The sequence below is a fragment of the Vanellus vanellus genome (assembly GCF_965231255.1).
Source record: "Vanellus vanellus genome assembly, chromosome: 3".
Taxonomy (NCBI): Eukaryota; Metazoa; Chordata; class Aves; order Charadriiformes; family Charadriidae; genus Vanellus; species Vanellus vanellus.
The window spans coordinates 79048660-79076606 of NC_138907.1; the positions used below are offsets into that span (position 1 = coordinate 79048660).

The 27947-nt window shown below is 39.3% G+C and overlaps 1 protein-coding gene across 1 annotated transcript in view; it reads left to right on the forward strand.

The window, feature by feature from the left end:
• Positions 1-362: 362 nt before the first annotated feature.
• The window catches only part of PDSS2 (decaprenyl diphosphate synthase subunit 2), a gene marked incomplete at its 5' end in the record, with an annotated part of 122022 nt that continues 94437 nt past the window's right edge, over positions 363-27947 (forward strand). Inside the window, one exon of the mRNA XM_082481092.1 lies at positions 363-589. Within this exon, the coding sequence (XP_082337218.1) occupies positions 363-589 (227 nt within the window). The remainder of the gene's footprint in view (positions 590-27947) is intronic.

The following is a 27947-nucleotide window of genomic DNA, read 5'->3' on the forward strand; positions in this document are numbered from 1 at the left end:
CCAACCACCGCAGCCGTCAGGCGAGGAAGCCGGGTGGGAGGGGGAAGAAGGAGACCTGCCGCCCTCGCTTTACGGCCCACCGTGTTTTGCGACGCCCAAGATGGCTGCCCCCAGGGCACAATGAGCCCGCTCCGGCCGCTGCCGCGCCGCTGGGGGGGAAGGCGGGTAGGCAGCGTGGCTGCCGTGCGATCGCGCCGCCCGGGGCTGAGTCGGCCGCTGACGGCGGGGTGCGGGGCAGAGAACGAGGAGGGGGACTCGTCTGCGGCCGTTTGGTCTGTGGGGCCCCGCCGGGGCGAGTAACGGGCGAGGGAGCCGCTGCCGGGGGCCCTCCCCCGGGCCGGCGGTGGGTGGGTGCGGGGGGGATGTGGGGCGCCCTGCTGCGGCGCGGGGGCCGCGGCGCCGGCGGCCTCCGGGGCCTGGTGTCGGTCGGTCCTCCCTGGAGCCAGGTGGTGTCGGAGGCCGAGAAGATCGTGGGGTACCCGACGTCCTTCATGAGCCTGCGGTGCCTGCTGAGCGACGAGCTCAGCAACATCGCCATGCAGGTCCGCAAGCTGGTGGGCACCAAGCACCCGCTGCTCGACACCGCCCGGTAAGCACCCGGCCCCGCGGGGGAAGTCACCCCGCCGCCCCACCGGCTGGGGGTGCCGGGGGGGGGGAGGGGGGTGTCCCGGAGGCGCTGGGGCCTCGGCTCCGGCCTCCGCGGTGGGAACCGCTCGGCAGCCCCCGGGAGGCTTGTCAGAACTCCTGGGAAGTTTGGGGCTTCGGTAGTTGTCAGGAGTCGGTGCTCGGGGTGTTGGCGGTGGTGGGCATCGCTTCATGGGGCGGGTGGGCGACTCGGCCGTGGCAGGTGGGGTGGCCGGGAGCGGCCGGGGAGGTGACAGGGCGGGTGTGTCCCCAGGGAAACCCTGCCCTGAGGTTCTGCGTGGGCGGTCAGCTCTCCGCTGCACAATCTGCATCTCCTTGCCGCAACAGGTTTTCCTTCAGTTATCCTCTGTCCTTCAGAAGTTACTTCATTGCAATGTCGCGTGCGATGAATGAGTTTCCTTCCCCTTGCAACGTGCAAAACCAAAAAAGTCCCTTGATAATGGAAGAAGTATGGCTGCCTCACTAACAGTTACGTATTTTTGAACATTAAGGATTATATTGTGAGGAAACCAGTGGAAAAAACGGAGGAACTACTCAGCTCAAAAGCTCAAAATGACACTGCTGTGAAGTGTGTGTTTTGTTACTAAGAGCTTTTGAAAACATTTTCTGTTTTGGAATATCCAGCTGGGACCTGTGAGTTTTTGTATGTTGTTGAGATTTTTAGGGTTGCTAAGCTGATTATCCACTCTTTCGTTTTTAAGGCAAACTGACGGAGGACTTGCGTTCCTGCCAATAAGCAGAAGTTGGGACTGTTGGGCAGTGTTTTCTTTGACTGTAAAACAAGAACTGATTGGCAATTTTTCTTAAACAATGAAATGCCAGAGGCTTAACAAAATAAAGTGAAAAAAAAATAGTGCAATTTTCCAAGGGCATTGGACTGTGGATTTGGGGTTTTGGGGCTTTTTATGTTTGATTGAACTGTGTTTACCATGACTACAAATATAGCAATGTTAGTAGAACCCAAATTTAATATACACAGTATTTTTGAACAGGTGTAAAACAAAAATTAGCATTTGTTCAAAACAAATGTTCTGCTTTTCTTTTAAAGAATAAAAATTGTAGCTGTTTAGTGGTCCTTGGCAACTCCATAATTCTGGTGTACTGATATAAAAACAAGGTTTGTTTTTCAAGCTCTCTGTCTCTAAATCTGGTCGTCTTGAGTGAACAAAAGGAGTAAAGGGGACAAACATAGCTTTTTAAAGAAACATTATTTTCAGGGAAGGGTATTTAGATACTGGCTTTAAGTAGACTTTTCTGGAAGAAACAAATCAACTTGTTAATAAAAATGGAAAATACCTGACTTTAGAAAATGCTGGTGGAGGGGATTTTGTTGAATTGTTTGTAAATGCAGGCTGTGATGTTATGATAAGCTTAGCAAAGATTTTTATTTTTCGTTTTTAAGAAGAGGGACAAGAAGAAAATGTTTTTCTGCCTTTGGATCCAACTTCAAGGTCGGTTGATGAAATGCGGGGTATAGGAGGACCGAAGTGCAATGTAATTGGGCTCTTCAGCTTCCACTGCAGTTGTAGAAGTATCAGAGACCCTCAGTGCTGAAGTGGGGCTTCAGCGTTAGCTTTAGATAGTTTGTTCAATGTGTAGTAGTTGTTGGTTTATTTGTGAATTAAGTTTAAGTACGGTATTTTGGGGTGTGGTTAGAGGTTTTGTGGTGGAGCTGTGATGTGTGGGGAGGGTGTTTTTGTTGTTTTAAGTGGGCTGCTTCAGGCTTAATTCTGTAAGCCTGTGGCTTGTGGAACACCAGTAGGAGTATGATCATGCACAGGGTCAGCAGGATTTAATCCATTCATTTTTTAAATTAATGTATATTTCAGACTACACTACTAACCTGATGTGTCTTGCTGGAAACAGAAGTCAGTATTTACTCACATAAAACCGAAACCGTATGCCCTTATTTTGGATGTTCTTATTTGGCTTCACTGGTATTTCCAAAGGCTTCATCGCAGATGCGTTTCTAATGGCCTTGACCTTTGTATTATAAGAAGAGTTAATTTCCTGCTGAGAAGTTTTAGTACACCTATAGCAATGCACAAATTGTACCTCACCTTGTTTTATGGTATGATTTTGCAATAAGGTGAATTTTGACCTTGTTCGTTCTTAATAATTCTAATAATCTCTTTCTCAAATTTGACTGCTGTATATTTCACTGTAAATGTGATTGATTTTAGTTATGGGTCTGAGATCTATGCTCTGACTTACCATAGCAGTTTCGGAAGCAGCTCTTGAATTTTTTATTTTTATTTTTTAAATACTAGGTACATGTTTTAAATCTCTGACTCATTACCCATGCTTATAAAGTAACATAGGTTTCCTCTTGTGTGTTCATGCAAATGTTTTAAAACATGGGTATCTAAAATATGTTCTTTGGTGATTTTTTTGAAAAACTTGTGGTTTATACGTTCTGCAACTATTAATTCAGACTGTGAGTGCATAAACACTGTATGTGTCTATTAAGTACTCCAACACTTAAGGAGATTTTTCTGTTTGTGGGTACATCTGAAAAATCTGCAGTAAAATTGATTAATTGCACGTGCTGTTTCTCAAGTTTCTACTCATTTATTTTTGAGGTTATAAGTGTTGATAATCAAATTATGATTGCCTGCTGTCATCTCTAAGTGATACTAATTTTCTTTAACTTTTTTAACCTTCTTTGACTGGTGGCATTTTGTCACCAGTGTTTTTGTCTACCCTCCCTTCATGTCAAAACGCTCTGCTAGCCTTTGAAGTCTTCCTTAGACCATTAGGGGTTTCTTAAGCATTGGTAGAAAACCCTGTGCTTTATCTGTGCAGAATAGGTTCTGAGCTGATACATTGCCACCACACTGAAAGCCTTTAGTGTAACAGGAGTACCGATAAGCATTTTTAACCTTTCACCAAGCTTTGGGTCACTAGGCTGTTGCAATGCATAGCCTGTGCTGAGAGCCTTAAAGAAGGCAGCTTAAAGATGACTGTCCACGTGAGACAGGACATGTGGAGAAACAGCTGTTGGGGCAGTATATGTTGCTCTGATGATCCCATCCATTTCTTCCTCTCATTTGGTTGTGGTGGTGGCGGCGGCAGCTCCTGGGTGTAAGTGCCTGCCATGAATCAGGACTGCAGCAGGTGTTCTTCTGGGATGATGTGCGACCCTGATACCTCCTACCAAGCCTGTGGCTGGCCAGCAGCTTTAAATCTGTGAGCTATTGCTGACTCTGCTTTTGGGAGGACAGAGACGGGTAACTGAGCCCTACAGTGAGGGATTTGGACTTCTGTAATCTGTGTGGTAAAGTCAAGTTTATCTTTCTTTATTTTTTTTTCCCTTTTTTTTTTTCTTTTAAAGTTTTTGGTTTCTTGAAAGTCAGCTACATGATGTGAACGTCCTCAGTACTAGGTTTGCCAGACTTTTTAGAAACAGGGTGAAATGTGAGGGAAAGGTTACATTTCATTTTAGAAAAGCTAAAGTTTAGTGGTTAACAGATCATTGGAAGGTGGGGTATCTGGATTATATTCGCAGCTGTGCTTTTGGCGCTCTGACTAGGGCAAGTCACTTAATTTTTCATACTTGCATTTACTTATCTGTAAAATGAATAATGTAGCATCTGTTTTCTGGAGGTGTTGCACTTCATTCATTATAGCTGGTATCAATCACTGTGATCTTTGAGTGGAAAAATGGTGCATAAGCAATATTAATAATGAATACTTCAAACAAATGCTGTCATTAAAATATTTACCTCTAATGGATACTCTGGAAATCTGACTACTTCTGGATCTTTCTGTTTGTAGTGCTGTGAGTCACTGTATGGTTCTTCAGAGCTTTTGGTTTTCTTTCCCTATAATGAAGTCTTTACAGCAGCTAACTCAGAACTAACATGTAAATTGTTTTGCTCTTCAGGCTTTGTTGGATGGACTAAAGGGAAACTTTTTCAACGCATGAATGTATGACCTTCTTTTCAGCTGGGAAGCAAACAAATCTCCAATCTTCTCTCTTCTTTTCCCCCCTCCTTTCTAGGCTAACGTACATCCTTCTTAATATAGGAAAGAATCTGTAATTGGCACAGCAATCTACTTTTCTCAAATACAGAGTGTGAATAACGTTTTCTTGATTATTCAGTCTCCCTTGAGAATGGTATAGCTTGCTGCAGATTGTAAACAGTAAACGTTATGGCCAATGCATCACTTTTATAATATCACTAAATGAAATGGAACACTTCATACACGTAAAATTATTATGGGATACCATTTAGCTGTAGCCATTCTGTCATTAGTACGTGGGAGGAATGGTTATATTTTAGTTCTGTCAGAATTGTTTGTTGGTGATAAATGCTTAAGTAGACTTAGTTACAGTTTTCCTGGATTATTACAGAAATAAAAAGCCTCAATAGACCAGGTTTTGTTCTGTCACAGCCCGCTCTGTGTAGATCTCTAGCCATTTTAGGCACGTAATGTAAAATGCAGTCCAGAGTAGCTTCAAGATTACATGCTTTTTGGTTAAAATGTCCAATAACATTGGTTTCTTAATAGTTCTGTTTCTCTGTCAGCTTGAAATGGCTTGGTTCAGTAACGCGTATCTTGCAGCTTCAGATGCGGTGTGCATTTGCCCTTCTATGTGGGTGACTGATTTCAGCATAGACCTAGGGATTTGTTTCAACCTGGTGTTGATGGAATTGTTATAGCCAGTTTATATTTTGTCTTAACAGAATGGTGACCTCAAAACTACTTTTTTTATAACTGTAGGTGCTGTGATTGACTACAAGTACCTTTTTAGCAACTTGTTTCAATGTTAATTAATTTTTTTTTCCTTGGCTTAAAAAATGGAAGTGTCTATTTACTTGGCAGTGGCTAATGAGGTAACTTTCTTGGAAAACAGCTAGCAGCTGGATACTCAAAGTGACAGGCATTGTCTGGTCAACTTACAGCTTCTAAAACTAAAACTTAGTACAATCTTTTAAGTTTTACTGAATTGCTCAATCTGTCATGGACCTTGGGGGCATAAAGTCCCTCTCCTGCTCTTGCTGGATCAGAAGCTAAAATGCATTTGCATTCACTAAATTTTATTATTTTTTCAGCCCTCTGTAACACTTTATACAAAATATTTTTGTGGTAGAGAGATGCGATTTTTATAATCGTGGTCAGAATGCATGTGAGGTAGCAGTTATGTCATTTCCTATGTTACCACAGAGATCTGTTGGACTTCCTGGAGGCACAGGCCACCAAAGCTAGCATGCAGGGCACCTCTGCAGAAAGTCTTAGTAGTGATGTCTGAAATGCAGGAATATTTTTCCTGCTTGGTATATCTGATACTATTTGCAAAAGTACTGAAATACTGATGGACCTTAAAGATCATCTAGTTCCAAACCCCCTGCCGTGGGCAGGGATACCTCCCACTAGACCAGGTTGATCAAAGCCCCATCCAGCCTGGCCTTGAACACTTCCAGGGATGGGGCATCCACAACTTCTCTGAGCAACTTGTTCCAGTGTCTCACCACCCTCACAGTAAAGAATTTCTTCCTGATATCTAATCTAAATCTACCCGCTTTCATTTTAAAACTGTTACCCCTCATCCTATTACTGCACTCCCTGATAAAGAGTCCCTCCACAACAACTGAATAATTATTTTTTTTTTTTTGCAATGATTCTCATTTAAATATCCATGTTGAATCCAGGTTTCTGTGCTTTTGAGGAATGTATTATTTCAGCATGTAGGGTGCTCTTAGTATATGAAGTGTATTCAGTAGGTGATGATGCTGTTTGATTTTTTTGATAGAATTATTTACAATGAAAATTAATATACAGTCCTGACACTGATAATTTCTAGTACGTTTTATAGGGAATAGGAGTCTGAAGATTTCAGCAGAATTTCGTGTACGACTCATCCTGCTTAAATGAAAGACCTTGGGATTTTTAAGCTTGGGTTTCAAGCATGTGAAAAAGGAAATGAATGTATAATGAACAGATCCAAGGGCCAATCAGGCTTGAAAGGATGTAGTATAACACACCTGGAGCAAACTTGGTTTTACTTTAGGCACATAGTAGCCTAAGAATCTTTTTAAAATAAAGGTAATTTTTTAAAGTTCACATCTGTTCTTTTCTGCTTTCAAGTGCAATCGATTTGTAACACATGAATATTGAATATCAAGTTTAACATACCAGTGAATTTCTGTTTTGTCAGTGTTTGCTCTACACAGTAAAAGAGTACTGAATAAGTGCAAATAGTTTCAAAATAATTATTTCTGTAACCCAGAAGGATTATATAAAGCGCAAATGAGAACTTATGTCATAGAATAATCAAAATTCATATTTGGGTCACTGGAAATGGTTTTCATTCAGTGAATCTTCTATTTGGCTGTGATAAGTTAACTTCCTTGCCTTACAAGAATAAGGAAGAAAGTACTTTTCCTAGGGCTTTTACTCTTTCTGAGGTCTATATTTTTTTGCTTGCAAAAAGTGTTCTCTACTACTTGAGATATTTCGCCCTTCCGCTGCCTTTTTGTTGATGCTGCCTCCCAGTTCTCTCCTTGTTTTGGAAGCCCTGGCAGTGGTAGGAGACCCCATTAAGAAGTCACCATGAGCATTTTGAGAACTCCTCCAAAAAACATGGGTAACACTATCCTCTACAGCACTTTGTGAATCTATTCAGGAAAATACAAAGTTCACAAAGGACAAACCTCAGCTTGGGAGTTAGATAGTTCTGTACTTACACTATTGCTTTCTCCTGGGGGTGGTAGACCATTGTCTTAAATTATTAATATTTTTCCTTTACCCCACATCTGAGTGTCTTAGTTTCCCTCAGGGTATGCAGACTGTCTGCAGTGCTTGCCCTAAAGGAACTACTGCTAGAGACAAACCTGACAGACTATAAAGGAACACCATGAATTTAAAAATCGGCTCTATTACAAAAATTAAGTTTGAAATCTGTACCAGCTGCTTTGCTGTCCTTGAATTGTCCCTGCCAATTCTCTAGCATTGACAATTGCTTTAGCCTAATTTTTTTTTTTTCTTCTCTCTTGCTGTGTGAAAATTAATTTAAGGAAAGAAATACTGATCATATAGGAAAACTGGTGAGACTCATTATACGTGAGCTTTTATCAAACACATGCTGTGAACTAGCTAGATTTTACTGATAATGATAGATAGGGCTTAGAAATTTGCCTTAATACCTGACTTAACTGGGAAACTCTAGGACCTGTTCAGCCTGCTGGAGGCTCTTCAGGTGAGCCACAGTCGTCTTTTCTTCAATCTTCAGCTATTCCTAAAGAAGCGTCAGGGGCTCCAGCTTCTGCATTCATCTTTCTCATTTCTTTTCCACTGAAATTGCATGTGATGGTTGTTCCCATTTTGCTTTCTTGCTCCTCCAGTTCCTTTCATAAAAATAGCAGTAGTTGCTTCTTCTCTGTGGCTGCTCTTCCATTTTTGGGGGGGAAAAAAAGAAAGGCTTACAGGTAACTATCTGTTTCTTAATAGAATGAAAGTGTATAGTAAACATCCTCCCCCCCCCCCCCCTTTTCTTCTTCCCAGCTAGGGAAATAAGTCATGCCTAGGAACTACTGATTCAGCTTTATTTTTCTAGCTGAAATGCATGAATAAGCAAACCCCATAGCCTCCACCCCCAATTTGTTTCAAAAAGTACTCCCTTTAGAAGGAGCTTTCTTCAAGATCAAATAGAAATTATTTTTGATTATTTGTTACTTAAATAGTCCTATAAACATGAATTGATTGGCTTGATAGCTGCCACTAATATGCTCAAAATTAATTCATTTTATAGAATTTGAACTAAAAAAAAAAAATCATTCTCCTTGTACCTTTTAAAAAGAAAAAGAGAAAAATTCTGTATTTCAGTCACAAAGTAGGTCTGGGGTTGTAACAGGATGTGCTTGTGTAGACCCATCCTGCAAATGCATAGTCCCGATTAAGGCAATTTGAGGGTAATGGTCTGTGCCAACACGCTTGTGTCTGGTTGTCATCTGAATGATTAGCTAGTAGCAGAAGTACTCTAATGAGTTGATTTGGTAAGACTGCTTTTAATCAAACTTAACAGAAAGTTCAAGTTGTGATGAGCTAAATGAAATACTTGTTAGGTCAAATACACAAGGCAAAAACTTTGTGATCACAAGATGCATTGTGGTCTTGTTAAATTAGCGTTTAGCTTTCAGACTGAATATGATGAAGCCACAGTGTTTTCATATTATGAAAATTCAGCTATTTTCATAGGCTAGAAAAAAAAGGTTCCTGTGATATATCAGTGCAGCCTGTGTGCATGTTTGTTATACAAGGGAAAGTTTTTACCTAGTAAACTTCCTGTCTCTGATTCCCAACTGCTTTTCATTTAATGTTGTTTCAGAAGATGAAGCTTTATTGTGTGCATATTTTAAAAGGATTTTGTTGATGTTAATGCTACATTATGAAGTTTATATTTGGATTGTTCTTTTAGAAGTCGACTTCTGAATGTGAATCTGTCTGATATGACATAAGTCAGTAATGAAAAATTAATCTACAGGAAAAACATGTCTTTCCCAAACCTGTGTTGCCTTGTGGAAGTGAAGCTGAAGTGTAAAGGGACGAAAGATCAATTCATTATCTGTTCTTGATCCCCATTTGTTAGAGCCAGAAATAGTCGGGAGGGTGTATTCTCTGTGTTTTATTGTCCACAGGAAGAATTTGTCACTTTCTGATTATTTGTAAGTTTAGATAATATGGGAGTCATTGACAGGCTCTGCAAGAAATCAGATGTCATATATCAGTAGGAGTAATAATGCAAAAAGACCGTTTTCAGAAATAAGGCTCAGAAGACTTGAGGAAGCTGGAAGAACAGAGACCTTTAGGGTAATTGTGGGGGAAGCCCTTCTTCCAATACTCATTTATTCAAGGAATGGAAGGCATTAAAGGAGTTTCTACTATTAGAATTTACAGTATGTTTTATGTGTCTTTTGTCCATAATGTAACTTCATAAAACTGAAACAAATAGTCTTGCCAGTTGGAAAGTAGGAAATGAATCCACGTAATGACTATAATGTGTCGTAGCAACGAAGTTTTAAAATAGTCAAATTCCAAAATAATGTTATAGAAATTACATCAGAGGAAAAAAGAGTATTATGTGTTATAGCAACAGAAACATAGGCTTGTTTTTTGCTTGTGAATCACTTGGGATCATATTGCTGCCTGTGGATTTTTGTAGGGGCAGGGGGAGAAGTTTCTGTCCTAACGCATAGTGCACATTCCGGAGTGGGGGGCAGATATATTTTTTTGGCCATCCTTGTTCCTGTGACACTTTGAAAGAGCTGAAGTTTTCCTGTTTTAATTTTTTTTTTTCTTCAAGTAAAATACTAACTGAATGTTCACCTTCTCGTTTGCTTTTCTACTTTTAAGTCTTTAGGAGTTCTTTTGGGTCTTTTACCAGGGCTTGTCAGAGAACAATTAAGCTTTAGTAGCAGGACATTATGAATGAAACTTCAAGAGGTTGTTGCTTGTTGTGTTTTGGTTGGTTTGTTTGTTTGTTGTGTTAATTAAAAAAAAAAAGAGTGTAGCATTATTGGTGGATGCCAGCCTGCAGCGTTGAAGTCTCAGCGCATCCCAGAGCCGCGGTGAGCTTCGCAGTGGGTATATGCACAACTCTGTGATACCTGGCGTGCGCACCGGGCTCTGAGCCGGGAGGAGGCACCTGGGTGGTGAGGCAGGCTCGCTCTCTACGTCTTCTTACCCGAGTGCCAGCTGAGACTATGGAGACCTGCTGTAAGGAATCAGCTTGCGGCCGTAGTGCATGTCTAATAACTGCGTGAATGCTCTGTGTCCGATTCAAAGTGTGGACCCAGAAACGGGTTATATCTTGCTGTACTTGCACAGATGCTCTGCTTTATGAGGTTAATGCATGCAGTTAGTTCCTTTGAATATGTTTTCATTTGAGAGCTGTGATTTCTAATTTTGACAGATCTCATCCTCTGTCCACAGCATTCTTTCAGATATACCATCTTCCTAGTAGTTCATTTATCAAAAAAAACTTTTTCAGACAACTGCGAAGAATTAAACGTGCATTGGAACCAGAAGTTGAGGAGTCTTCACAACTGAAATTGTTTCCCTCTCTTTTCCTCTTATGTTGTAATTGCCAGGTGACTGACTTGCTAGAAATATCAAGTCTGGCCTAATATATTGTCCCTGGGTGGTACCACTGCTTCGGATTACCTTGGTGTGCATGTAGGTATTAAATATTGAAAGCTGTTTTCATGTTCTAATGTGGTGAAGCTCTGTGTAAACAAGTCTTATTTACTGAGCAGTTTGGGAAGCATGTACATACCAGTATGCCTTAGGAAATCTGTCATTTAAGCCTTTGTCCTGATCTTCTCTGGCTATGATAAATGGAGTGGTAGAAAAGGAACCACAATACTGAGAGGAAGAAGCATTGTCCTGAGAATGTGAAGAAAATCTGTTTAAGCTCATGAATAACTTAAATGCTTACCAACTGCTGTCACTAGACCTCATGGAACATTTTTGAATCTGTTTTTCAAAGGAATTTGAAAGCAAAAGTCTCTGATGTAGTATAAAATAGTATCTTTGTCCTTTAAAGATTTGTACCCTGTGTGTTAAATCCAAAGAAAAACAAATATAAGCCCTTCTTATGAATGTAACTATTAGGAAAGCAAGAAAATACTTTGAAGAAGATTGAAGATGACATTAATACTTTAAAGGTGCATGGAATAAATGTTGCCATGCTATAGAATGAAGTGCAAACATATGAAACCTGTGCATGGTGTTGCTAATTACTGAAAGAGTATAGTTGTACGCTTCACATTAAAAAAAAAAATAAATCCAACCAATCAAAACCCCACTTCGGGAAGTGATGATGTGCAAATTTTATTTGTTTTCTACCTCCAAATGCATATTGTTAAAGACAGCAGATGCTCAAACCTTATATATGTTTAACCCTTGCCTTATTATGAGTAATTTGGAGATGTTCTTACACTTCTATATCAAAAATGATAAATCCTTTACTTCTTTTAATGCTAAACAAACTTTTCAGAGCTGATCTAGGTTTAGAAAGAGAGTTAGAGGAAGAAAGAGAGCTAGCTCGCTCTTAACTCTAAATTCCCTATTTATGATTTCTGTAAGTTCACAAACCATTGATTGATTATTTATTTATTTATTTTTACTACTGAGACACAAAAGGCAGAAACCTGCAGGCTGGTTATGGCGAAAGGAAATGAAACTGTGGATAGTCTATTGTGTTTCCATACCTGATGTAATTTTATTTCAAAATGGAATTTTGCATTAAATTACCTCAAGAATGTCATAATTTGTTGGTGTGAATAATTTTAAATTCTTCCCTCCCCTGTGAATGATGAATTATTCTTTCATGAGAGATCTAGATTGTTTTAATTAATTACTTGGAGGTTTAAATCTTTAAATTTTAAATTAAGTTACAGGTGAGTTAAGCTCTTCCCTGAGGAGCTTTTACTACGTTAGCAGTGGAAAAGGATAATATTTGCTGCATAATTCTCTAATGGGCTGTTGTATGCTGCTCTGTTGAAAAAGACTGCTGTTTTGCTTTTGGTTTCTGGTCTGTGTCTAGCATTTCAGGGAACAACTTGGACAATTAGAAGATATCACCAGAAACGTATTTTCCTGTCAGCTCTGGAAAAGAAAGATTAAGACCCGTTGAAATATATTGCTTTGGGAAATTGTTGAAGACTGCAGAAATTTAATGTAAAACTAAATGAGGCACTGATAACTGCATATATGAAAATTTTGTAGACAACGGGCAAAATACAGTGCTGTTAGTTTCATATGATGATTTCAGTAGGTATTCCCCTTGCTTTAACTATTTCTTGTTTGTGTATATATCTAAAACTGTATACAATTATAAAAAGGTAACCTTCTCAGTTGCTTATGGGCTGTGGGGATTGAACCAATGCTTATTTTGCTGTTCTGTACTATGATTACTTGTTGAAGGTGTGATAAATTTGGCCCATATTTGGCATGTGTTTAAACTAAGCCTGAGATTGACTTATGAAAAAGAGGGAATAACAAACCTAAACTGTGTGTTTTCTCTTGTGTGGCTATTGCAGCCAAGTTGCAATTTATTCTGTAGTGTCTTAAGTTATGATAAAAGATATATTCATAAAATAAAGTAGGGTAAAGAGTTCAGTCATTAAACTTTTCTTTTTTTTTTTTTAAGTTAGCTTTCATCGTTGTGCCTTTAATTGTGTTAATTACTTCAAAGAGTTTTCTTGGAAGCTAGTTGAAGAGCAGAATCAAAGGGGAAGGGAAATTGCCTTAAGCAAAGACTTTTTTGTGAGAATGTTCTTACAGTAACTTATAGGAGAGACATCACTAAAACAGTCACTTTTAAAATCCACACACACACTTCATGCTTTTTTTTAAATCTTAATATTTTTGGTTTCCTCATAATCTTCCAGAATACCATATTTCAGTGCCTGCAGCTAATGGTAGAGAGTAAAATGTTTGCCAGTAATTAAATTAAAATTTTCCCAAGTATTTTGATTTTTGATATATTTTGAAGACAGGATACTAAGTTAGATGAATTTAGTTGTTGAATTTTGCACGTTCTCTAGGCTACTTGTTTGGGTTTTTTTTCTTTTCTTAACCCCCCCCCCCCCCCCCCCCCAACGTTCAATGGTTAAGGTGCTAGCCTCTCACGTAAGAGGCCCAGGTTGGGTTGTTCAGTCTGCCTGTGTGACTGTCAGCAAGTCTTTTTTCTAGGCATACATTGGCAACTTTACATGCGTAGCATCGTTTAGGGATGCGGGCTCAGAACCCTGGGAGAAGCATACTGATGTCCTTATCTCCCAGACTACAAACTTTACGTTATTTCCTTATTTTCCTGAGCTAACCTGCTTATGCTTATGTGCAGCACTCCCAAAAAAGGTGGTATAGACAGAGCCATTCTGAAGAAGACGCCCTTGGATACCTTGAGGTCAGAACACATGTGCACGTTGTGCTTCCCACGTTGCTGTGCTGTGGACATCCCCATAAGGAGGGAAAAACAGGTGGCTTAGTCTAGGGCTTGTCAGGGTGAAAGAGCTAGAATATTAGCAGAAAAGTTTGTGAAAAATGTATATCTTGGTAATTGCATTTTGTAAAGTTAGGTTTTTGGTCTTTTTTTTTTTTTTTTTGGTGGTATTGGTTATCAAGAGGGGCAAGTGGTTGGAACTTGCCCGTGAAGTTTTGCAATTGATATACTTCAGTTTTGTTGGGTTGGTTTTTTTTTTTTTTTTTTTTTTTAGATTTTTGCCATCAGCTATTGTGAAGTTCTCCATTCAAACACTACTTGCAGTTAACTTGGAAAATGTTTATTTGTTGGTTTGGTTTTGGCTTTGGCTTGATTGTTGTTTTTGGTTTTTTTTTTACTACAAATGATGTAAGATTGTTTTGGGCATTGCAAATTCAATATAAGTTATTAATATTGAAATACAGTAACAGTTTAGGATAACAAATAGTGAAAAATTATTTACACAAAATGTTGAAATTCATGATACCAAGCAAATGAGAACTTTTTATTGCTATCCTGTGATTAAAAAAAAAAAAAGTTCCTGTTTATTTCATTTGTAAAGAAAGTTACATCCAACCTAGTTTATTCTTTTTTTTTGCTTCATGCACAAGTGGTCCTAACACATTTATAGACCTAGGCAGAAAGTAATCTCCAGGTAACAATATTCTGTGCTATTTTAGGGATGTATGCCGTACTGATGATTTTTAAAGTGCAAAATAATGATGACATACCATGCAGAGGTCTTGCTTGCCTGAGGCAAATTATCTGAATGCACTGGATGCAGACTTCTGTTTGCTGATGAAAGTGTTGAGAAGGAGCTGGGTTTCATTGTTTTGTGGTTGTGTTTTTGTGTTTGTTTTTTTTTTTTTTAAAGTGACATTTATCTTTTTTTAATTTGCCATTAATTATTCTGCATTCAATTAACAGCTGAAATATTTTACACAGAGTAAGAAAAGAAGAGCTTCTGGGAAAGAAGTTTGGAGCTCAATTTTGGCAAAAGTAAGGTTCAGTTGATTGCTTGATAATGGCAAGAAGAATGCCACACAGTTTGGACGAAGCGTGCCAAGCCAGGGGCAAGGTACCTTTTCAAGCATGGGATAAGGGCCCTGACAGATTTCCTAGCAAGTGGGGAACAGGAGTGTTACCACTAAATTAATAGAGAAACAGCTAAAGAGAGAAAGGAGTCAAGAAGGCTAAGAAACCCACAGATTTCAGGAAGGAAAAGTAAGACAAGTACATTACAGAAGTCAGACTACAGTAGAGTTTGTGTGCACTGGGGGCTGATCACGGTGAGGTTGTTGCAGATATGTATGAAGCGATTTCAGTTTGTGTCCAGAGCATTCCAGTGGTTTCAAGACGTTTTTGGCTGTGTAATGCTTTTAAAAGCTGAGCACTGTGTATGATCTTTTCATCACTTTAAATTGAAAACAACAGAAAGACATCGTTCAGCGGACTAGCAGCTCCCCTTATGAACAGCAGTTCATGAACTTCATTTGTTTTGCAGTGCTTGTCTGTATTGTGCATATACAGCCTGACAGCCTTTTTTCAGCATCAGTATGTACCTGTCAAGTAAAATTGGAAATACTAAGTGTTTTTCATACCAATCTTCAGAGAACATATGATACACAGAGGAAGGCAGTGACTTTTTTTTCTTTAATTGAAGAGGTATGTGAATAATATACTAGGAGGACTATAGTAAAGGAGAACCTGTACTAATTAAAATTTTGACATAGTACAGAAGTGATGGTAGTGTCTGAGCATGCAAATGACCAAGCATTAGCTTATTGCAAATGTATTTGGACACAGAAACAGGGAGTGCTTTCCTATGTTCTGTTGGAACTTCAAACTATTTAGTGTAATAGTTTTCTATTTTGTAGTGAAGTACCTTTAATTTTAGTTTCATGATTTGCTGAGAGATTTAATAGTTCATCTGAAATCTTGTATTGACTTTTGTAACAACTCTTGCAATTTGTATCTCTGGAATAAAGGTATTAAAACTCTGGAAAGTTCCCTTTAGCAAGGGAAGTTCTCAGGTATAGTGGGCTCTGAAAGTTTTACTCCTGTTGCCTTAGTCATTGCATTCTTGCTTCTCAGTCTTCTGGTTCAAGAGCTCTATGGAGAAAAAAAAACCCTGTAGCGAAATGGGAGACAGAAGGAAAATCCCTAAGAAATGTGAATCTCCTTTTCCTAGTAGACAAATGAAAGCTGTACTGAAATTGGGGAATATTGTGGAAAATGAGGCTTGTATCTGACTACTGTGTCAGAAATTATGAACCCATATAGTCACCAGAGTTCAGAAATAAACCAAATATTTTTTTTTCTTTTCCCAATTTAGTATCAAAGAACACTTGTTCTCTATAGGATTAGTACATAAGATGTATTTATTATTGCCATATTATAGTTATTTTAGTTTTAATTGCCTCTTTTGGGGGAAGAAATTTTTTTAAGGTGGAAGGAAAAAAAATCTTTGTACCTACGAGAAGATGACTGATGTTTTTGTGAGCTTCTAAATACTTGAGTTTTTAATGAGTCAGGGGAAACTTGCAGATAAACACTTTTATTAACTTACCTGAAAATCTTCTTTCTGGATATATTGCATAGTTTAGTTCAGAAAGCATGCAAGAAATGTTTTTGTTTTGGTTGGCTGCTAAGCGATGCAGTAGGATAGTTTTACCAAGTGGCTTAAAACTCATTGTATTGAGTGGAAGAAGCAGAATTGGCCAGAGAAGTCTTGGATTGTGGTTTCACAAGCAGCTGAGTTGGTCTGATGGCTATTGCGATTGGAAGGGAGAGATCACGCTCTTCTCTTCCCTGCTCTTGCCTGTGCAGGTCTACCCCTCCTGTGCATTGGCTGTGGTGTTGGTGTGGCTTTCCTGTGAACTGCTGTAATTTGTTAATCCAGGAAAAGAGAAAAACAGGTGTGTTCTTCGTTTGGGGTTTGTTTTTTGTTGGGCTGAACTGATTCACTGGAGGTTGTTTAATGTGCACCCTCTTGCAATGCATGATATTTAGGGTCCTTAGTGAGGCTGCTTTGTTGTGAGGAAGTTACTGCCTCCCTTTTTGTGTCAGCAGTCTGTAAGGACACTCTTGCCCCGGTGACTTAAATAACATTAATAGCATCTGAGCTTCTAAATTCTGCGGCACCTCATGTGTTTCCTCTAGTTTTCTGCCATTTCTCCTTTAGCTGAAATGAAAAAAAAAACTTTAACAATTCTCAGTTTCTCTCCTTGATTCCAAAATATGGATGAGTGGCTTTGCATATTGCAGTTCTTTGCTGTTACTACAGGTTGATTTCATTTATTGATGTAGTTCTTGTACAGACGGGCAGAAAAAGTAATATAAAGCCATGAATTCAGGCACATGTCTAGATTTTCCGTTTACCCCTTCACTTCAGGATCGAGTTGGTATGGGGGCACAACTGTTGGCATTCCTTGTATGTGTCTGGCAGGAGTGATCCTTCTCTATTTCATGATAATTTCATCTTAATGCAGAGCTCAGTGCAGGAAAGGATTTGTTTGTATTTCATAGGCTACCTAGCCTTGTGAGGTGAATAGGTGTCAAATATGCCTTGAATATTTTAACAGCTAGTTTCGTCTTGGCCATAAAAAGAGAAGATTACAGGTCTAATTTCCTCTTAAGGATAGCCAAGGTCATGCCCAGTCAGCTCTATATGTTTTCTGAAGTTTGAGTTGCCGGAGGAACTAAATGCATTTCAATGCTATTTTTTAAATACCTTGTGTGAAGAATCTCAGATAAGCTGAGATGAGAATGGCTACCCTCCCAGACAGGGTAAGTGGGATGCTTAAAATCTTCCAGCTGTTTGTCAGATACTTAACTCTCTGCTCTGAAACTGCTGTACCATCTGTCTAGCTAAAAAAGGTGCACTGAGCAAGAAGAAAAGCATCTTTCCAATTCAGATTAGTCTACTGCATCCTGTGAGATAATCAAGTCACAGATGATTACTGGAACAGTGAATTTTAAATTTTATCGGAATAGCTTCATAAAAGATATGAAAGATGAAGTTTGAATGAATTCAGCTTCTGGGTATCTCAAAGGAGCATACCATCCTATGTTTAAAGTCACGTTTTTGTCTGCTACATGAATTTATTTGTTATTCAACCTTGCATATAGATAATAGGTTTTGTTTCCTCTGTAAAATGTGCCATTTATTTAAATTATCGCTGTTAGCCATCCATTATTTTGTATTAGCTAGTCCAAATGCCTTATATCTGATGAACAAAGATTTTTTTTTTTTTCTGAAATTTCTGAAGAGATCTGAAATGTGTGGCAGGAGGACAGCGTAAATTTTAGATTTGAAATAATCAAGTTGCTTAAAAGATGAGTTCTACAGTACAATTCAGTGAACATGAAATGAATGGAGCATAAAAGGCCTCCGACAGGAAAAATATGAAAGAAATTTCTTAGCCCCTAGTGCCATCTGCAGGATTACCACTGGAACAGGCAGGGAAAGGAGGGGAACGGATATTTGGGTGGCAGTTTGAAGTGTCTGATAAGAAAACAAGAAAGTGTCGTCTGCAGCAAAACCTGATGAAACATGATTTCTTTGTCATGCTGAGTTTCATAACAATGTATATGTCGATTTGTTTTCAGCTTGTGAGCCGCATTAGATTTGTTGGGTAGGGAATGCACCACGTCATGAGGTTTCTCCACACATTTTGTTTTCTGCTTCTGCAGTAGCAGGTGGCTTAACTAAGCTTTCCTTCTTTAGATTTCTTGAAAGAAATAGCAATTATTTAAGATCATACATCCACTATGAGCCATTTTGGGGATGACTGGCCCTTTGGCTCTGCTTTCTTTTGGAAAGCTGTCTCCCCAGAGAGGAGTGATGGACCCTAAATATTTTCCTAATATTCCTTCAATCAGCATTTATATAAAGGTGCATGTCAGAAATAATGATGTAAATCTGCAGCTCCCCTGCTAGGTCTATTTCTTTTGTGCTATGAGAAAAGAATTGTTTTCTCCACAGACCAGTAGGCAAGCTGAGTGTAGACTCGCGTGTTAGCAGTACACAAATGATGTATACGTGAAAGGATATACATAACAACCAAGAAGAATCAAAGCTGGGGTTTTGGGAGATAGGGAGTGTAAGCTGAAACCAAATGTGGGTAAGATGGAGGCGATAATGGTGATGGTATCTGGAAAATTGTTAAGCCCCACAAAGTTGCCGTGGGTTAAGCGTACATGCCTGCTGTTTGGCCTGTGGCTTCAGCAAGACATCTGGGAGCGCTCCCATCTGCTCTGTGAGAGCTTAGCATTCACAAAGAATGTTTTCTCTTGCTTCTTGCTGACGGGAGAAACTCTGCCTTGTCAGAAGCTGACCTGACCTCAATTACTTACCTATTCATCACTTTCCTCCTGACTATTGTAATGTGATAATCCTGGGCACGAAGGCTGCAATTCCTCAGAAGCTCCAGCTGGTTTAGGGTCTCGTTGCATGTCATCTTGGCAGCACTGGCTGCCACAAGTTGAGTCTGATCTTTCTTTCTGTGTTGACTTTCTGCAGAACAGCAAGCTAAGGTATTGGTCCTTAATCTTCAGGGTGCTGGAAGGGGAAAGCTGTGGCTGCTTGCTGTGCTTTCTGGCATGCTGGAGCCCTTTGGGGTGAAAATTGTATGTGGCAGAACGTTCTCTAGGACTGGTCTCTCACCGGAGAGCCTTTGGGACTAAGGACATCTTCAACCTGTATTGGGCAGTTTTCTGATAGGTGTCTGTTGTACACACAAAGTTAATCACGTCAATTTTTGGAGTATCTTGGACTTGGGACAAAAATTTCAGCCTGTGTATTTACATGTCTGTAAGGAGTTAATTTTTACTATGTCAGTGTCTGTATCTGAGCTTGTTGCTGTGGACAGGCTTTATAATGAGCATAAGGAAAGGAATGCTTCAGAAAGCACAATCTGTGGCGTCCTATGCTATGCTACTAAAGCTGGATGGATGTCTTTTTGAGGAGCTATGCAGGAGGCAGGTGAATGATGCATGCTGACAGTGTTTCAGGTCTACAGGCAAAACTGTGTGAATCTCTAAAATTCACTTTACTTGAAGGAGTCTATGGTTCAGTGTAGGGAAGTGTCTATGGGAGGGAAAGATTTCAAAGTGATATCAGAGGTCCATTGAGGACTTTGCTGCAGAAGTGTAGATCAGACATACAATGGTAAGTCAGGCATACAGGGTTGGTCCTGTACTTTTGTCTTGTGAAAACCTGAATCAAGACAGATTCTCTTAATCCCAGGAGAGCAGATTTTTTTTCCCCAGATACACGCGCTACCACAGAAGGGACACCAAGACTTGCACAACAGAAGCTGGGATAATAAAGCAGCTTCAGCACTGAAACAGTGTCTTTACTCATAATGCTGTTCTGATGATTTTCTGAAAGTAAGAAAGAAGCACTCTAGCAGGACCAGGGATAGGAAGAGGCAAAGGCCTTACTTTGTAAGGACTTACAAAGGAAGTAAGCTTTTGCTTGTTTGAAAAAAGAAAAAAACCTGTGGTAGAACTAGATGTGCGTGTGATTGAAAGACTATGCCTCTCTGGCCTGATTAACCTAGCATTATATTTCCGAATTACAAGAAGTCTGCAATTTCTGAATCAGTTCTTTGCTTGGACCAGACCAAAACTAAAGTTCTGAAGTGAATTATTGCTCCTACAAGCCACCAGAGGAAAGAAAACAAATAGAAAAACGTAGGTGTATTGTACATGCACAGCCTTTGTCAAGATGCACATCAAACAAGTTGTCTTCTGGCCTTGAGTTCTCCTAGGAATAATAGAATCTTAGGATGGTTTGGGTTAGAAGGGACCTTAAAGATCGAGTTGCAACCCCCCCTGCCATGGGCAGGGACACCTCCCACTAGACCAGGTTGCTCAAAGCCCCATCCAGCCTGGCCTTGAACACTTCCAGGGATGGGGCCTCCACAACTTCTCTGAGCAACTTGTTCCAGTGTCTCACCACCCTCAGAGTAAAGGATTTCTTCCTAATATCTAATCTGAGTCTGGGATTGCTATGTCTTTTTTATTCTGCTGGTTTTTTTAATTGAAAAATTAAATATGAAAGTAAACTTCTGATGTAGATCAGACATTATCAAAAAGCAAGGGTATGTAGAAATGGTGCTGATGCTAAATGGACAAATTATGGGAAGGTTGCCATTGGGCACTTACTTCTTCACATTTGAAAGGGAGGTGTCTGCTCATACGAGAGAATCTGGAATGAGATGTTTCCATATAGAAGCATCGGTCCATTTCTTTTAACAGTAGTGCTTTAATCTGCAGGATAATGCTGGTTTTCATTGTCATTTGTGTCCTGTTTGTTTTTATTCCATCTTGGTTTAGGATATTATTGGTGTTTAGAAAGCATGCAGGGGTAAAGAAAAGTCTCAAACAGCAGGTTGTGGTATATGACATTAGTTCTGCTTCATTTAAAAAAAATGCCTGTTCATATCTTTTAAAAGTCTGACAGAAATCAGTATGTATTTGCTGTTGTTTAAGAACTAAGTGGGAATCGTAAACAGTTTGAGATCAGTGGAGCAGTTTGGACAGAGCAGAAGATGTTTCATTGTTTAAAGGTGGATGCTAAACGAAGTGTCATATACTGTTCTTTAGCTGAACGTATATGTATATAAGCTTTCTCTCAATAATTGATTTCCAAGGGCCTGTGGCGAAGAGAATAATTCCATTAGGCAAGTTCTTGTAATGAAAACCTATGTACTTTTGGCCCAAGTTCTCTAATTTGAATGATTTTCTTCAAAAAGAATTTGCCTATGAATGCATGTGCACCGAAGAGCAAGGTTAGCATTAGCATGAAAGAGTAAAAGCAGATGCCAAAGTTGATCCTCGATTAGAAGAGCTTGCCTCTCGGTTTTAAGTGACATGATTAGTCCTTCACAATGACACGGTGGGGAAGGTTTTCAGTGCAGCCTGCAAGAGTGCAACAATGAGTTCCTGTTCACAATGGGAATGGCGTAGTTAAATCCTCATGCGTCGTGCTGAATGTCTGTCACATCATGTCAGTTATTAAGATATGAACCTACTGGGCAAACCAAAGAGGAAAACTTAAAACACTTCTCAGGATAGTATTTTTACAGCTATTGAAAACTTTTATATTAGCAGGGCACCAAATTTATGTTAAAGTATTTGTGTGAATGTTTTTTTTTTTTCTATGTTCCTTTATATGCAAGAACTTCAGAGGGTTGCCGTAGAGGTTATTAGGACTGATAATTAGTTTTGTAAGTTAGCTATACATGTATAGTCATCATTTGTTCTGTGCTTGGATTGCAATGAATAAAGTGACATTTTAAGCACCCTACTGTATGGATTTCTTACGTCCTTGCAGCTTAAGTAGTCAACATTTTGATAGTTCTATTCAAAAGCAAGAGCGTAGAAGGAGATAGAAGATTTTTCTCTTTAACCCTCCTAAGATAATTTGACAAAAAACAATTATTATTATTTCTTTCATGGCAGTGAAAGAACCTGCCCAGACCATGAAAACTTTGTGTTCAAGGTTTTGGTTTCATCTAGCTTCTTTGAGCCTTTTCTCCCCTCTTTGTCTTTTCTTGTTAAAGAACTAACTAGCTGCTTTGGTTTTTTGTTTTTTTTTTTTTCTTTTTCCTGGCTGCAGGAATCCTGCTGATAGTGAAAGTCCTGAAAGTGAATTCGTTTTTCTAGTGTAGGGCCGCTCTCCTAACACAAAGCTTTCACTCAGCTAAAGAGAGAAGCACCAGCTGATAAAAGTGGAAGATTGCTCTGTGGCCAGGAGTCAAGAAAAGCCCTGGAGCCAGAGAGAACAGGGAGAATTCCCTGTATGGATTCCTTGTTAAATTGTAAATTGAGGCACTCCCATTTCCTCTTACTTTCTCTAGAATCCTCCAGGGGACCCCGTACCTTAGAGTTGTGGCCTGATGGGATGGTGCTTTGCTGCATTTCTGAGAAAAGAGCTTGCATGGGAAGTCAAGTACCTTTTGGAGAGGAGGAATCGACTCCTTTAGGACACATTTTCCTCTGTTTCCTCACCTTTTTTTTTTTTTTTTTTTTTTTCTTCTTTCTTCTCTGTTCGTCTTGCCTTCTTCCTGAGGCAGTTTATACTGTTCAACAGTTGCATGTTGTTCAAAAGGTTTCTACAACAGCTTTCCAAAGAAAAAAGTGAAGAGCTCTGACCAGGAGCAGAGGAGATTTTCCTGGTTGTAGACTACTGTGCTTATCTTGAGAACTCCAAATAAATGTGTGGATTCATATAGATTAAAACACTTATAAAAGCGGCCATTGGGATCTGGTAGAATTGAAGGATACTTTTGTGGAAAAATTTCTGTTCTCTGTAAGTAACTAGATCTTTCCAACCTCTCATGAAATTAATTTGGGTATTCATTCGGGTGCAGGTTGTAGAAAAATCTTGCTTTAGATGGTAATCTAAACTTAGAAAAATGTTGTCATTTTTGTATCCTATTTAACAACAAAAAAATTTTAAATCCTATAAGAGAAAAGGTGGGCAGATGTTAAACACAAACTCACAGTGACCCTTGTAGTGAAAATTCTGTAAATTCCTTCTATGGCTTTAGCTGCACAATAGTGATATTTTTTTTTTTTGGCAGGGGAATATCAGAAAAGCAAAACCATGTGCTAAGTTTTCAGGATTCATCCTTTGTGTTGCCAGTGGTAACATACTGTGACTGTACAACAGTATCTCAACACATGTGACTGAGTCTTGAAAACAGAATTGTTTATGAAGGGTGTGCAGTCAGGTTACTGCTCATCAGATGAGCTGTGAACACTGAATAATGTGCATTCACCTAGCCCAAAGCAAATGCAAAATAATGCAATGTATCTTGACCTTTTCTCATTGCAGGTTAACCTGAGTCTAATTATCTTGGATTTGCCTCAGGCTAAGAGTGGACAGGAATCACAGCTTGGCTGAGTAGTAACTTTTTAACTCTTAGTAACTCGATTTTGTGTTTACATCCTGTGATACTAGGGGGGAGACAAGGAATTGAAAGTAGAACAAAGGAAGACAAACCAAAAGTGCTTGTAGTAGCAGCGGTACTCCCCTACTATAAAACTTAACTGAAGTTCAGGACCCATCTACTGGGTGTTGTCCTGTAGTCTTCAGTGACTTACAGTCCAAACAACTTTAGGACCAATCCTGAAAATAAAAAGGGATCAGTAGCTTTATATCAGCAGCACTGTGTTGTGGGGGTTTTTTTGTCATTATTTTTTCCCTTTTTCACATTGTGAGAAAATGAAGCTGAATTGTAAATGTGCAGTGTCGAAACTTATACAGGTGTCTAAAGTGAAGTTCTTAAGTTTTCATTTTGTTTGGCTTCGTGATATTTCGGGAACTACATCTTATCACATTTATTTCTTTAAACTTGTGTTATTTTTATTTACAGTTATGAAGGTGGTTTTATTTCAATAAGTCTGTTTTCTTCACTGACTCCAAATGAGGCTCTTGAACTGGAGATTCAGTGCTCCAGGTTTAAAGTTTAGAATAAAGAAATACCCAGTTTTAAGAGATGTTTGGTTTTTTTCTGTGCCCTGTAAATTCATAAATTTGTTACTTTGCTCTGAAAGTATCCTAGATAGGGTTAACAAAGTAAGCTTTTGGTCATGTGCTGAGGTAGCTGTTGTGGCAACTTTCCCTTTCAAAATGCCAGTAGGAACTTTTTTCTTTTTTTGAATAATAAGTGGTTTCCTTGCTGTGTGTTCTACAGTGAGGTCTTGGTCATTGCAGCTTGAGGTACTAGTTGAAAAATTTGTAGCTTATACTATCAAGTCATTTCCAGCAGTTCATGTGAATTTTTGAAGGTCATACTTGTGCCAGTGTAGCTGAAAACCAGGAGTTTCACTACCTCATTGCAATTAATGTGTAAGGTCATGAAACTGAGAAATATATGTCTACATTCTAAATTTGCGAAGTGCCATATAGCTCAGCGCATGAAATTCTGTTTCACAAGTTATCAAAAAAGTTCACTGTGTAAAGCTTAAAACCCCACAGTTACAAATAACTTAGTTAAGCTAGTGATGGTATGTGCCAGGTATTCTCAATGTGTTTATGCCTTTATTTTGAGCGTGGTTCAAAATCTCCAACACTTCAGTCTAGTTTTTGTAGCTAGGAATAAATATACCAAATAAGCAGCTTCCAAATGGGAATGGATTTATGCCATAGCTTTTCATGTAGCCATAGCAAGATGAGAAGTGAGGTAGGAAAGTCTTGACTGATGAATTTGACTTCAAAACTATGTTAGCAAGTTTGCCATGAATTATTTGAAAATGCTGTGTGTCTCTGGACATACAAGACTTTTCATAACATGATATGGACAATTTAATGCCACACATGCCATCGTGCAGCAGCTACAGCATCCCTGGAGAACTGTTGAAAAGCTTCAGAAAAACATTCTCGCTTTATTTTGAAGAAACAGTAGTCCTTTTTTTTTCTTGTTAAGATTATGGCCAGCATCCATGTTATCCTGTTTCTTGACTTTGCTTTGAAAAAATAGTTTTGGTCTGGAAAATGACCAGTTTTACCCTGAAGAAAAATGCTTCTGTAAAACTGTAGGGAAAAGGGTGAAGTCTGAATTACGGTATGCTTGCAGTTTTGTTGCATTTTTTTTCCCTTTTAACTCAAAAAACAGCCTTCTTTTTCTACCTGAAACAGCTTTACTTGAAAGTATTTTCAACGTCTCTTCAGATTTATGTGGAGTCTATAGCTGAAGAAAAAAGGGTATAAGCCCATTCGTTGATACTTTCAAAAATAATTTTGAGCTAAATTCTGCTCTATCTTTTTGATGCCAGGAAAAAATTCTATTATACTTTGCAATTGACATAACAATGTGCAGTACATCTAGTAATACACAATATTTTGCCATTGACCTAGGAGACAGAAGGATCAGCCTATTGATTGCTTAAATGGAAAGCAAACCTGTTCACCATGCTGGCTCCCTACATAAAATTAACACAGTAGACCATGTGCATGTTTTATTGTGGGTGGATTTTTGGTGTTTTTTTTAATAGGATCCTACCTAGCAATGGTGCTTTTTCTCTGTACAGAATTGACTGGCACAACTATAGCACAAGAAGCTATTCCAGAGTAGGATGTAAACTCTCTCACAGCATAGAAGTGGCCCTTTCTAAATGGTGCAATTATTGAGAATCGCTTTCTTAAGTGGTGTTCGCCTACAGTTGCTGACATGAGTACTTTAAAAACCTGTAGCCATGGTCCCCCATGGTTGTCTTGTGAAGAACATCTTGCTTATGTGATTCTTTGTAGCCCTGGGAAAGAAAAAGTCAAAACTAATGCTGCCACTGCTATATTGACATGTAGAGCAAGTTACGGTGCTAACACTTCACAGGCCAGCTTGATAAATGTTTTCCCTGGGTCGCCAAATGTTTTGTATCACTGCTCTCTAGCTATTGCTGATAAACTTCATCCTTCAATTTGCTCCATTTTCTTGTAAGAGAGAAAACAGTTGTCATCTTTTCAGTTGATGCCTAGTGATGCTCAGGATGTGGTATGTAATTTCCTACATCTAACTGAATTTATCCTTTCCACATACGTTTGAGTGTAAGACGACTTGGTGAATGGTGGAGTTTGTGAACAGGGTTCAGGCTTCTTGAGGAGGAAGGCAAGGAAAGCCAGAGAACATCAGCTATGCCCTCTGGTAATGGATGTTTTGGTCTCCCCCTGAAAGAAATCTATTTGCCTGTCTCCCTGAACTGCGCAGTAGATCATCTCATCCCACATGCCACCAGTAATGCTTATGGACACACTTAACTGCTGCCCAGTCTCTAAAATTTTAATTATTTTGCACAGAAATGGGATTGGTGATCACTGACCTGCAGTAGCATGTAACATTAGCCACTGTCATTGGATATTCATAACTCTTGGGTTTAGATGAGGACACATTTCTAGAGGCATTCAAAATGATTAAACAGCTGTGAAATCACGTAGGAGCTCAGTGCTTATAGTGCTTAGACCCGTCCATAACTTTGTGAAAGACTATTCAGCTTGCCTGTGGTGGTATGGCAGGAGTGAGTGACTCAGCACTGTGGTGGCTCTGATCCTCTTTCTTCAGCAGAACCCAGCATGATGACTTTAACAAGTTATTCCCCTGTACTGAGCACTCCAAGGATAGCTTCTGAGCTCTTCCAGGATAATGTGCTTCTTGGAGAGATATGTGAAAGCAGAAACCAAGTATTGTTAGCTGAAGTGTTCTTGCTCTGGATCTTCTGGGACTTCAATTCCAGGGGAGATTTAGGGAAATTTTGGAGTTTTGTTGTTCCTAGATAATAGCAAAAACCTTTGTTGAAAGATCCTTCCACTGAAAGAATATTAATAACCATAATCTTTCATAACCTTAATAGCCAAGGGGGAAAACATGCCTCTAAATCAGTTGAAAGCAAGGTATGTTAATTGGAAAAGGAAAATAAAGATTTTTCTCAAGTTAAATTTTACCCTAAAATGAAATGGAGCCCGAACGTACTCAGATATGGAATTTTCTCTTGATTTCATGTGAGAGGTACAAGAAGTAGTGATGGACTCAGTCAATTATATCCCAGGGTTACTAAAAGAAAATAATGGAATTTTAAGAGTTAATTAACATTTTTGCCTTTCACTGTTTTCCGGTGTGCAATGTTTTTCCTCTTCCCTACGTGCTTGATGGAATCATTTTGACTGTAAAACTTAATTGGCTTAATGCAGTTTGGCATGACTGCCACCTTTTCCAAGATGAGATAGGAGATTGCCTCTTCACTGCTGCTTCATCAGCCAGCCACCACCTCCTACATTCCCAGCTTACGCAGTGCTGGGCTGTTTCTGGAGAAGGAGTTGGTGATTGTTAATCCACCTGTGTGTAACCTCAGCCATGAGAAGAGCCGTTTCAATGGGTGCTGTGACCTGTGGCACAGCTGCCAGCCTAGTTCTGTTCTTTATTTTTGCTTTCCTTTACGTCTTGTCCCCCCTCCTTGGGCTATAAGAGCAAGGACAGAAGCTTTAGCATGTGTGGCGGTAACTGCTGTCGTGAGGAGGAGCAATGGCAGCGTGGTGTAGGCAAAAAAAAAAAGGGGGACACTGAGAGGCAGCATTACTGCAGGATGCACTGGAGAAAGGTCAGTGAGAGAGTAGCCCAGCGCTCTAGTCCAACCACAGAAGCTGCCAAGATTGTGTCTTACAAAGGGCCTCCAAAAAGTCTCTGTATTCTAGATTAAGTATTGTAGTCTTTCTTAGGGTTTGACAATAGTGGTGACAGAAGACAATTCTAACTTCTAAAATAAAACAATAATAATAATAATAATTTAAAAAAATCAATTAGAC